This window comes from Mesocricetus auratus, unplaced genomic scaffold, assembly GCF_017639785.1.
Source record: "Mesocricetus auratus isolate SY011 unplaced genomic scaffold, BCM_Maur_2.0 Super-Scaffold_100676, whole genome shotgun sequence".
Lineage (NCBI taxonomy): Eukaryota > Metazoa > Chordata > Mammalia > Rodentia > Cricetidae > Mesocricetus > Mesocricetus auratus.
This window is the reverse complement of record NW_024429266.1, coordinates 72,884,088-72,897,467: the sequence shown is the minus strand read 5'-3', so window position 1 is coordinate 72,897,467 and position 13,380 is coordinate 72,884,088. Positions and strand designations below refer to the sequence as shown.

The window sequence follows — 13,380 nt, the reverse complement described above, 5'->3', positions numbered from 1 at the left end:
GGAATAGCGGATGGCAAGAAATGGCATGCCTTGATAGAGAGAGACAGTATAGGTTTGTAGAGAGGTCTGGCATTGGAGAAATGTTCCGGGATCACAGGGATAAACCCAAATAAGAATCTAGGCAGTGGTGGAAAGGCTGCCTTTGATTCACTTCCCTTAAAATGAGATTGATGACTACCTTGGCTGCCATTCCTAGAGCCTTCATCCAGTAGCTGATGGAAGCAGAAACAGGCACCCACAGAAAACACGGAATCATACTCCTGGAATCTAGTTGTGGAGAGGGAGGAGGTGATAAGCAAAGGAATCAAGACTGCTGGAGAAACTCACAGAAACAGTTAACCTGATCAACTGAGAGTACAGAGACCGTAGTTGTAAAGCTGGGGAACCAGCATTGGACCGAAGCAAGCCCCCTGAATGTGAGTGCAAGCTGAGAGGCCTGGGCATTCTATGGGTCCTCTAACAGTGGAGCCAATGTTTATCCCTAGTGAACAAATGGACTTTGGGCCCTCTTCTCTATGGAGGGATACTATTTCTGCCCAGATAGAGGAAAGAGGGCCAAGGCCTTCCTCCAAATGATGTGAAGAACTTTGATGCCCCTCCACGTGGAGGGCCTCACTATCCTTGGGGAGTGGGTGGTGGTTTGGTTGAGGGGGTCAGTGGAGGGAATGAGAGAATTGATATGTAAAATAAGATTGTTTCTAAAACAAAAAAATACGAAAAAATTCCTTTAGAAAATATAAAGATTCTTTCTTCAAAATTATTTTCAGTATTTACGGAGTTTTCCTTTGTCTTGCAATACTTAAAAAAATACAAAATATTTGTTCACGGCTCTGTAGTTAACAGTTAGGATCATCAAAGACATCTCTTTTCCATAATAATTTATTGACCTACTGAGTTGTAGCTTCAAGGAAAAAGACATTGAGCAATGTCTTTTCGACTCCCTAAGTGTAAGGCAGCATGTCCAAGTTGGCAAGGAAGAAATTGAAAAATAAAATGCCAGAAGCCATGTGATTCCAGAGGTTAAAAGGACAAGTTCATGAGTTCTTGAATTGAAAGCAAAGAATTTAGTGGTCTAACTCTCCACACAGCTGATAAGTAGAGCAAACTGCTATAAGAGCCATTCCTCAGAATGTTCTGTGACCAGCAGGCAAGACCTTCACTGTACCTGGCCAAGGATGAAAAAGAGTGACATTAGATAAAGGTTTGTGGCTTCCATCCTCCCTTCTAATCAGTATTCATCAGCAGATTAGCACCTTGCTTATTCTATGACATGAGTATTGCAAAGAGTACTGCATGTTCAAGAGTTAAAGATATAGATAAAAGGCAAAATCAACCTGCTCACCTAAGGAGTTCCATAGCCAGGGTGTATCCTATGGCACTGGAGTCTCTTCTGCTAGTTAAAAGGGTTTTCAATGACCATGAAATAGGTGAGCCACACTCTTTAAGTTTATTGTCTTGTAATTTATCAAAAGCAACTTGAGGAAGCAACAGTTTACTTGGGTTTACAGTTCTGTGCATCATAATGGGGAAGACATGGTAATGGTGAGGCATCTAGGCACATTGCATCCATATTCAGGAAGCAGAGTAGTGAATGCTCATGCATTTTTCCCTTTCTCCTTTTTACTCATCCTGGGAACCTGGACTATGAAATGATGTCACCCATATCTGGGGTGGGTCTTCCCATCTTAATTCATATAGTCTAGGTAATCCTTCATGAGCATGACTGGAAGGTCATTTTCATGGTGATTATAAATCCTAGCATATTAATAGTCATAATTAAATCCATCATACTCAGAGAGTAGGCACTGACAGTGCAAGTTACATTGCTATTTTGACAGGTTGATCCTGGTCATGAAAGGGTGATAGTAAGACTTAATCAGTGGCTCCAGAAACTTTTATGAATAGGTAGTTCTACGTAACAGTGATGTCCTTCAGAGATGAGGGGAGGATTATTTTCAAGGTTAACATAAGGTATCTCACATAAGAATGGGACAGAATCTGTGGGTTTGGACACCAAAACCATTCCCAACAGTGATCAGAAAGAGCTATCTTTGAAAGGATGAACATCCCCTCAGGTTTTAATAAAAGCTCCATTTGGTTGTTAGTTTCAATGAAAGAGTCGACTGAGAAAAGTTGTATCTGAGATTTGAAATCAGGGAAAGTGGATCTAAATCCCACTGTGACCTCTGTATAGGATATTATCTTTGTTTAGTTCCATGCCCAGCTAACCTAGCACATCCTCAGAATGGGAACAAAGCCCCTTTCCATATGACTGTAGCTAAACCTCACCAAGTGTCAAAGTTTGCATGGGGTGCATTTGTGAAATCCTCATAAAGATGATCTTTGATTTCTAGTGATCCACCAAAACAATCTGCAGCCACAGCACAGCACTTATGACTGAGTCGAAATATGCCTAGTATGAGGTACTAATTTCTCTTAATTTCTGGTTATCAGGAAGAAATTATCCTCATGGACCCCAATCCAGGCTGCACACAAAGCTCAGTGTGACGGCAGCTGATGAAGAGGTTGGATCTGCTCTGTTCTCCCAGATGACTGTAGAGGATAGCACATGCACAAAGTTCCATTTCTGTCAACTACACAAGCTGTGGGTCTCCCAGCTCTTGTGAATTAAGTCTTCTAGTTCCTAACATTGATTGACAATAACATGCAGCTTACAGATCAGTAGCAGCTAACATATCATGGATAATGAAAAGAAGAAAACTGCTGATCTGAGATGAAGGGACAGACACTGACCTCACCAATTCAGGAATCCTGAAAGGCACAAACACAGAGAGAGTCAAAATACTGAGCCTGGTCCTTGGTGCTTGCAGTTGTCTGCTATGGGCTAAGAAATACACTTGACTCATAAATTTATTTAAAGAATTGAAGAAAATGATTTTATCATAAACAAGGATATAATGTAGAGCAAAATGCAAAATTGCCTGCATGTTTAAGATAAAACTTCTGGGAATTTTACACTTCAGTGGTCACTGGATGCTGTGCTGTTCAAATTCTCACTGCTACCCTGAGAGCCTGTTCCTCTAGATGTGGCACTCGAGTGAGAAATCTGTAAAAGCTTTAGCTTAGGCTACAACATGTAAAACGTCCACTCAGTAAAAGGCAAATGAATCAGGCAGAGGAAGGGAGGAAGAATTTGAGGAGAGAACCAGAGAGAATGAAGCAAGCAAAGGAGTGGAGAAGACGAAAAGAGACGAGTGGAGAGGACAGCTGAAGACAGGAAATGCTGGCATTAGACCAGAAGACCCGGACTTTTTGCAGAGGACAGGCTTAGTTCTGACATCCTGAGCATGCTGAATTTCTCCCTTTCCTCAGCTCAGAACCCTCCCCTCGCCTCTTTTTTATACTTAGTATTCCTAACTGGGCAGTCTGTCCTCCCAGAAGTCAAGAGTTCTGTGTGGACAGCTCTCTATTGTTTCTCTCCTAATAGACTCTCTACAGCTGATTTCTATGAACTGGAACACCCCCCCATAATTACAGATTTGGGGAATTAGTGGAGTTGGTGGTGAAGTCTTTTAGAGACAGAAGGTTGGGGATGATGGAATTATGTGGGCATTCCCAGTGTCCTGTAAGTAGATGATCTGTATTAAACTTGTGCCTCTACTGGTCTGGAAAGGAAGCAGCAAATTTGGTGACTGTGCCCAAACAGTATAACAAAGCAAAGTTGAAGTCCAGCAGATACTTAAGTTTCCTCTTACACCCTCTATACAGCAATCAGCTCAGTGAAAGACACTAGTAATGCACAAGCTAAATGACCTCATAGAAAGAGAAGGGTTAAAGACCAAGGAAAGGCAAGTATTATTTGGAGGAATGGAGAAAAGAGAACATGTATTTAGTCACATCATCCAAAGAGTACCTATTAAGTACTTTTTGATATCAAACTGATTTTTTCTTTGTGTGTTTGTATTATGTATGTATCTGTATGTGATATTTGTGTAATGTGTGTATATACATAAGAAGTATATAATGTTTGTGAATGTGAATGTGATTTTTGTGTCATGTGTGTGTGTTCATGTATTGAAAGGGTATACTACACATATCTTTGTGCATGTATGGATGTTAGATGCTTTAGGAACACAGTGGTACAGAAGTATAATACCACATTTGGCTATTTGCGTGTGCTGTGGATTCAAATTCAGGTCCTCATTTTTAGTCACTGATCTATCTTATGAGTTCTGCAAAGTTCGTTAAACTGCTATAGACTTTGGACTGTCTTCAGAGGAATATTTCTACTTCAAAGGTAAATTGCTACAAATGATATGCAAGCAAGTTTGTGCATATCTTTCTGTGGCTGGTGTCACCCCAAAAAGCTCAATCAATTCTGTTGATGTAGGAAACACTTAGAAATAATTACCCCATGACCTGGACATGCACATAGGCAAGTAGACAGTATATAGACACTGGGATTTATGCTTGAAGATCAATTACTAATGATAGAACATCAACCTGAAGCATTCAGCTCTAGGAATTCTCCTTTCACAGAGCAGACACTAAAGTGGGTTAGGATGCCTCATCAACTCCCAGTTGGTTGGGGACAGCATCCATGATGTTGAGATTTAATTATATACCCTTAGTGACTAATTCTCATTTTGCTGACACAATCTGACATAATTTATACATTAGAAGATTGCATCAGAGTGATGGATACAGACAGTGTGTGCTAAATGGTACTATGTATAAATGAAATGTGCTGCATTCAGATTAAGGCCACTCTGTATTTGCAGAAAAACAACTTCATTTCAGAGCAATGAACACCTTTTGAGCATCTATTGCTTTCATTTGTCAAAAAACATTGGAATTGTCTATAGAGTACATTTTAGCTGCAAATCTGTGCTTTTGTGTGCTTAGTAGCTCATACATCCCTGTGCCTTGAATTTTCTTGCTCATTATTCTCCTTGAAGATCTGTGTGAGCTGAACTTTCAAATATCCTATTGGAGTCCTTGCTAGCTGTCATCTGAGCTACTGTAATCATCTCAGCTAGTTTTCTTATCAGTATTTTGTTCTATTCTATTCTAGGTCTCATTAATTCTTAAAGGGGTGGGGTCTGGAGACGTGGCTTAGGTAGTAGAGTTCTTACTTTGAAAGCTTTAAAACCTCAAAGTTGGTTATGACCTACGCATACACTGTAGCACACACAGATGTGAAGATTTTAAGTGCACACAGACATCAGGCAGGCAACACACACATACACACACACACACACACACACACACACCATATTAAAGTAAAATAACTGTATGTTGAGACATATGCATGTAATTCCAGCACCAGAGAATGCCTAGGACTAGTCTAATGCCTGTTTAGACTAAAAGGCAAGCTCCATGTCAGTGAGAGACCCTGTCTTAAAGAAGATATATAACTTTCTAGGGGATAACATACAGTCTGGTGTACAGTATCCACATGCACAAACATACATATGCACGCACGCACACACACACAAAAGCAACATTTTTAAAGGGGGTAAATTAAAACCACACTGCTAATTTGGCATTTAGTTCCTAGCACCCACACGGTGCCCTGCAACTTTTTTTAAAGCCAGTTGTAGGGGTGCCAACTCCCTCTTCTGAACTCAGCAGGCACAAGGCATGTGGGTGGTATACATGCATATAGTAAAACACTCATGCACATAAAAATTAATGATATTTTAAAATTAAAACCTCTCAGTGAAAATGTACTTTTTTAAGTTTAGAGAGATACATTTTCCATACCAACTCATTTCCTCTGCCCCTGTAGCAATACACAGTGTCCCCATCGTTCAGTCAGTTGAGCTTTTTGAGACTTAGCTTCTGTTTCCATTTCCTCAGGAGCACACTAGGAAGCTTCAGCCAGTGAAAGATGCTCACTGTGTGACTTCAATTGCACCCATGCTCAGCTATTTGAAACCTTCAGCACAGATGAGACAAATGACTTATTTTCTGCCTGTCAAGCTTTAACCATTCCTGGAGGTCATGTACTATATCTCACTAGTTATTCTTCACTTCTCCCACTACGCAGAATTTTTGACCTTAAGAAAAAAAAAAACAGTGCTTGGAAGTAAGTTCTTCAAATGAGTAACACATGCCAGCTTCTGACACTCAACCCTTACTTGTCATTGTTAAGAAGATGACATAGGTGTCCCAAAGGTATTTTGTGAGAGCAATGAGATGGGTTTGATACTACTCAAAATTCTTTTCCATAATCCGGATCCAAGTTCCACTCAATAGAATTCAATTTATGTCAAACCCAAGACAATGGAGGAGTTTTATAGCGATGGAGGCAAGTATTATTCAGATTATAGAGAAAACACTCATTATCATTGCATAAATAAAGTTAATCAAATGAACTTCAAGTTGTATTAAGGTCAACTAGGTAGAGAGATTTCTTTTTCAGGGTACAAATGGTAGGCCTGTTCCGTAGTGAACCCAGAGAAGCATGCGGTAGGGGATCCATCCTGTAGACGTCACACTTGGTAAAGCAATCTGGACTTCTGTTTAATTTTACATCTCACTTATGCTTGCAATTTCCACAACTGTGACAAGTAATAGTTGTTAAACTAGCAATATGAAACAAACATGTCTTAAAAGCAAGACTCTGCCCACAGGGAGTAGAAAAAAATTTACTCAGTTTCAGATTGAATGCTCTTGTTAGAAAACTATTAGATCATTCCCTCACCCATCTGCTTGCTCAGTATTTTAGACATTGGACATAGGAATTCAAATAAAACATGACCATGACAAATGTTAATGTTTCTTAGTTGAGGGAACAAGAATAACATAAAGTGCTTAAAAAGTGAGATAAATAGGGGCACCTAAACTCGGCTGAAAAAAATTTAAACTTTTATTTACACTTTGACCACTTAATGCATGTATGGCATATGTTATGATCTTTACCCTCTCCATTCTCCCTGCCCCCAGTCCCGCAGGAACTCCAAATACATACTGTGCTTGAAAATGTGCTGTGGATCAGTGTCTATCCCTGGTATACAAACAGTCTTCGTGTGCCTATAGCACAAAGAGGGATGCTCTCTCAGCCTGGACTCTTAGGGGAGTGCCTGGACCCTACCCAGAGTAAAATGACAGACTCTAGATATCGCCTATGTGGAAGGATTTGGCAATAGGGGGGAGGGTGGGGGGAAGGGGAGTGCGGGAGGAGGGGAGGGAGAGGGAACTGGGATTGACATGTAAAACAAGCTATTTAAAATTAAAATAAAAATGATAAAAAAAGAAAATGTGGTGTGTGTGTGTGTGTGTGTGTGTGTGTGTGTGTGGGTGGGTGGGTGTGTGTACTTGGCTGATGACAAGAAATTTTAAGGGGAAATGACATTGTAGACCAAAATAATAACCAGCCCATACAAATAAATCCAAGACATCCTTGTTTGTTTGTGAAATGTAGAGGTCCATATTTTGTTATAAGGAATACTAGAGATGAGAGTTAGATTATTATTATGAAGCCAGATTATGGCTTGCACCATGCAGCACATGACCGGGCTTCATAAGCTCTACCTCAGCAAACTCCATTCTGACTTTGGCGAAATTATGGGATAGAGTATAAACAGAAGTGCCATTCATGGTATTGTCCTGTGCTTATGTGTACACAATAGCGTATTCTAAATTGTTCCTCAAGGTTTGCTTCATACCCTAGTAAGCTTTTAATTAAAAAATACGAAAGAAAAATAAATCTTCCTCCAGATACAAGCCTAGATATAAAGTTGCTTTTCTTTGGACAATGCTATATTTACTGTTATGCTTCAAGTGTTGATTTGAATGCTTTTGGCATCTTTTTTCAGGTGTGACTCAGGAATTGGGTGTGTTGAAAACTGCTAGCTCATGTCCTTCTCCAAGGTTAAGGTTATGAGGGTGATCTTAGAGAGCTTGCCAAATTCGGGCAGATGCTACACAAAGTATCTAGTGAAAGTGCTTTGGAGGATATTTTGTTTCCAACGTGTTTCTAAAGATTCAGATTTTTTCTCATTGCTTAGATTGGTGATCTTGGGGACATGGTTAAGTTCTACTTACCTGAAATTCATTCCTATGAACCAGATCACTTAATGTCTTGCTGAGAAGCCTTATAAAGTATGCACAGTAAGTGAGGGATATATGCTGCCTGCCTACTAGTATGAATTAAAATCACATTAAACTCTTACTCTGATGATACCTACCTCCAAGTTTTAAGTGCAATGATCTCATACACACACACAAATGAAATGACCGATAAGTAGCATCAATATTTAATGATGAAAATACATTACTAGTCAACATTTTCTTAGTATCTAAGTCCAGGCCTTAATTCAGCAAACCAGAGTTATGGTTACCAGGCAAAGGTGGCAGATTTTTACTGAATGAAAAGGTTTCCTATGAAATTAAATATGTTAGTATTGTTTCCAAATCAATACAAAGCAAATTCTCCGTAAATTTTAAGTAGAATCTCATCATCTTTTCCCTTATTAGGTAACTAAACCCCTTCTCTATTTTCTTATTGTTGGGAATAATTATCATATGCAGGTCATATTCCATCACAATTCTGATTACAGTTGAAGGACACCGAATAACCAACAAATGGATTTGGAAGTACTTTAAGTCATATTGCATCATTTTGTGATAAATGGATGCAGAAAAGTAATGTTATTCACTTAAAGAAAACATGAATCCAGTTAGGCAAAGAAAACTGAAAACTACAACTAGGAATTTGGCCATTCCTTAGAAGGAGAATGCTGTTTCCATAGACATTAATCATCTCCTAAGTCTATTCCTTTGTTTTAAAATTCCTCCTCAAGCTCTTAATTTATATTTTATAGTTGCAAAGTGTTAATAAGCTTTACAAATGGGGCTTATGTGAATGGAATGGTAAGTAAGGGTCAAAATGAGCTAGTTTGATGATGGAGAAAGCTTCCAGGTCCCACCAATTGAGCAGTACAAGGTTCCTTCACTTGTGGTAGCTATAGATGTCACAAAAGACACTGCACAGTCATTCTCCTGCTGCATAAGAATAGCAAAATCATTGCTCACATTACTTTTCATTTTGATTTTTTAACAGCCCTCAGGTAATTCAAGGTCTGATATCTCTTTGGTATAATGATCCACACACTCACAGGTCTTGTGAAATTCAGCATGCATGCAATAAAAACATAGAACAAGGAGTTTTAAATTCTTACCACAATAACACATCTCTGAGACTTTTAATGAGTACGAACAAATTTCAAGGAGGTACTTGGTGACTATTATAAGTTATTTCAGAATAATTAAAGCTATGGATAATTATGTAATATGTTTGTTTTTAAGAATTAAATAATAGTTGCACTGTGTATGTCACATGCAGTCCTTCTGTTTTCTGAATACCATACTCTGTCATGATAATATTTTATTTAGCCTCATCTTAGATAAATAGCCTTAGTAAGACATTTAGCTGCTGTACAATTTGGGGTAAACATGTAACTCAATTGTTGACTGTTTTTCACTACAAGATGGAAAGGATAATAACTGACTAAGTAGTTGACACCTGAGTTGAGACATCACTGGGACTAGAACTTCATAGAAACTTCTGGTCTCATTTAATCCAAGTCTCAAGTCACACCATAGCTTCTTGTGTCAAAGGGGTTGAACAATAATAGTCTTTTTGCATTGGTCTATTATATCTATATTCAAAATTAACCAGTTCCCTCAGGATATACCCAAAGGAAACACTCTAGCTGTTTAATATCCTGAAAGTCTAGAATGGGGAAATTTCAAGAGGCTTTATTACTGGTAGGTAATTGCATTCTCACCACAGATTTGTAATATCTGTATTATGGCTAGACTCCTTCTGACCTGACTCTGTTTTCATTGTGCTTAATTAGAAACATAGACTATGTAATTAGGTAAGCATTCACTTGTCCCCGTGGAGATAAATGTCTCTGTTCCAGACAGGGTATTAGAAAATACAACATGTATCCAAATGCATACTCACATACTACACAACAATATTAAAAACAGCAAGTCATTGCAAAGGAGAGCAGACAAGTAAAAGTTATTTAAGAAACTGTACACTTCCAACTTAACACCTCTAACTATTCACTGTAGAAGAAGTCAGGCAAATAATTTGTTTTCAAGGCTATTTGTTACCAATAATGTCAGATATTCCTTAAACTGTAGGGAAAATAATCTTAAACATTTATTTCCACAAATATAATTAAAAGGAAACTCTTCGGAAGGAAGTGTCTAACTCATCAAAGCATGTTTGTGAATGGGATCAGACTGTACATCCGTAGCAAATCCAGTATCTATACTTGACGAGTAAAATTTATGAACAGCAGGCTAGAGAAACTGGGAAATGTTCAGGATTGCCTTGAGGGGTTTTGCCTTATAGGCTCTGAAGACAGCTGATATGCATTGATTTCAAGACCAGTGATTGCTAGAAATCTATTGTGTACTGAATTGATACAGTTTTCATAGTGCAGCAAACTCACTGCTATTCCTTAAGGAAACAGATTCCAGAATATTTAGAAAGAAACACTCAGTCATTGCTGTTCTGCTTGGAAATGGGAGATGGAACTGTCACTTGCAAAAGTCAGATCATTACCTGCAACTTTCTTTTGAAATGCTCAGAGCAAGCTTTGCGCTTTGCAACTGCATTAGCTATGAAAAGCTGAAGTCTTAAACCCACACCATTTAGTTTTATGCAATTATTAAAATATATTGACCACAGTTAAGCTAATTTACAGAAAATAGGGCTCCAAGATTTTTTCTCTGAATTTTCAAGAAAGATGATACTTTAAGAGTCCAAAGTCATACACTTGTGCTCTTCACTCTACCAGTTCATCAGTATCCATCATCCCACCTATTGGATAGTCACAGTATTCATTCTTTCCATATAACAGAATGTGCCAAAAGGAAAACACTGTTTAGAGCCACACCTTTGCATCATTTGAACAACACTGACCTCTAGTGTTCCAGAAGGTAGAAAAACTAGCTCAGTTGTGAAGCTTACTTCCTGACTAAGGCTTTTGGGTCTTTCTCTCTGGCACCATGGGAATAATTTCAAGGGGGAGGGAGGAGAAAAACGAAGAAGAGAAAAAACGGGAGGGGGAGCAGAAGAGAAAAGTCAATCTAACTGAGGGTGGCCTCCCTCAACCTGCCCTCTCAAATAATTAGTTTATCCCTCGTCTTTAGAAAGGGTAGCCTGGTTTGCCCCCTTTAAAACACAAACTTTAAGAAAATATTGCAACTATGGTTTGTCAGTTTTCCAATATTTGGATCATAGAAACACTGTCTCTATTTTGAACATGTATCTACTTGTCTTCCCTCTGGGATGCAAATCCTGGGACAATATCCTCCCTAAGGATTAAGGAATAAAGCAGAGGAATCCTCAGTAGTTTGTCTCCCTGCCTTTTTTCTGATATTGATAATACAAATTATAAAAGTAAAATAAAAATTGCCCCAAACTGTATTATATTTCTGAGGTTCATCACAGGAAGAGAAGATAAAGGAACAAATCCAGAAACTTGAGGGACCATGGTATGCCATCCTTGCAAACAACACAGATGGCTTAATTGTACCCTTTCTCATTTAGGAGTTCCCAGAGATGGAAAAACTTCCCTTCTTCTGCCTAGAAAAGCAGGTGAGCAATTGAGCTTGAACCTCTTGTAGCTTTAGCAATTTATTCAAGTTTGACAAACTGGATTCCTTAAATACATGGTGACAGATCTCTAGGAGTCATGAATACCTGCCTATTAAATTAAGTGAAGTTGAAACATGGACAATATAGTGCATACTCACTATTCTTTTATTGGCACCAGGAATTTTTTGTGATAGTATGTGTATTAAAGCTTTCCCTATTGCAAAAGGACAGCCATTGGTCTCTTGGGCTTAAATTCTTAGGCCCAAACTTCCGATCCCCTTACACCAATGCACATTGGTTACAGATGAAACCTTCTGCTTAAGGCAGTGGAGAGAGCCAGGTGCTTAGGGTGGGGGTTGGGAAGAGGTGTTCGGGGCACATTGCAATCCAGGGGAGCTGCAGTCTGCTGCTGTCTCTGAGCTTGGTGGCTCTGGAGCATCTCTGCCCCTGAATGCTTGCTCCTGGGCCATGCAGTCCTGTCTAAGACTAAGAACTGTGGAGCTGGCAGCAGACTAAGGGAACTTTATGATTCAAAAGAAGGGAAGACAATCCAGCACAGCAAGCTCGTGAGAGCTCTGCTAACTTTTGGAATGGCTGGAATGGTGGAACCACACTAGTTAGGGTTTTCACCCAGCTTTCTACAGAACGTATCAGACAGTCGGATACTTATTCCAAGTAGCATCGTATCCCACCTCACCTTCCCATCCCCAGCTCCGAGTACTCACAGTTTGTAGCTGTTAATCCTAAACGCCACAAGCCGGAGAGGATCAAAGTCAAAATGCTGGTCAGTCTTGGTACAGAATCCATTTCCCCGAGTGAACGATCTTCCAATCGAATCACAAATTCGCAGGCACCAGCCTTGGCTTTTCTCTCTTTTTCTTTCTATCTCTACGATTTCTCTCCTCCGCTCTCCGCTCGGCCGGACCCCCTCCCACCCCCCTTGAACAGACACTGTTCTCCTTCACTCCATCCTGCTTCTCAGACACTCTACAGAAACCTTGTCAGGGCTTCCTCGGAGCTGCGAGCTGCTACCGAGGTTTGCAGTTCCTGCAACAGTCCCTTTCTGTGCTTGCCTTCTTCGTGTGCCTCTTCTTCCTCCGGATCCCCTTCCTTAAAGGTTCAAACCCAAACTCGAGGGCAGTTCCTGGCTCGGAGCTCCATCAACAGCCAAAAGCACCTCTTTCCGGTGCTAGAGCTAGATTCAGCACCAGGGTGGCGGACAGCTCCTTATAGGAGCTGTTTGCGCGGCACCGCCCCCGGCCGGGCCCGCCCCGCGCTCGCCTATAAGAGTGGCCTGGGCGGGTCCTTGATCGCTTGCTTGTCCCCAGCAGACTTCTGCTGTGGTACACTTAGGCTATCTACAGGGGAGGCAAGGGGGAAAATATTCTCTCTCTCTCTCTCTGTCTCCCTCCCTCCCTCCCTATCTCCCTCCCTCCCCCTTTCTCTGTCTCTCACTCTCCCTATACTTCCCACTCATCCCAGCATACCTAAATCCATAACTACTTACCCCTTCCTTCCAAATGAGGTTCAAGATATTGACATTTAAATCAGGTTTTCGAGCAAACCTGCTGAAGAGATACCTAAGGGAGTTGGAAGACCGAAACCTTTAAAAGGAGGGATTTTCCCATGGAGAGACTGACAATGACCTAACCTGATGTCTAAAGCCTTTTCCTTCTTGGCAGGAGAGATTCACAGAAAGCCCGAATTGTGAGATTCAATTTCCTCTGCAGGAATGGGTGATTGGCAAGTATTGATCTAATTGGGATTTCTGGTTTAGCCATTTAGGGATA

At 40.1% G+C, this 13,380-nt stretch overlaps 1 protein-coding gene across 2 annotated transcripts in view; it reads right to left on the bottom strand.

The window, feature by feature from the left end:
- Cntnap5 (contactin associated protein family member 5) overlaps positions 1–12,922 on the bottom strand; it is a 919,042-nt gene extending 906,120 nt beyond the window's left edge. Inside the window, exon 1 of one of the 2 annotated variants that reach the window (XM_040737777.1) lies at positions 12,316–12,922. In XM_040737777.1, coding sequence (XP_040593711.1) covers positions 12,316–12,397 — 82 coding nt within the window. In that variant the 5' untranslated portion in view covers positions 12,398–12,922. The remainder of the gene's footprint in view (positions 1–12,315) is intronic. The other variant, XM_040737776.1, reaches the window with a different exon arrangement.
- Between the last annotated feature and the right edge of the window lie 458 nt (positions 12,923–13,380).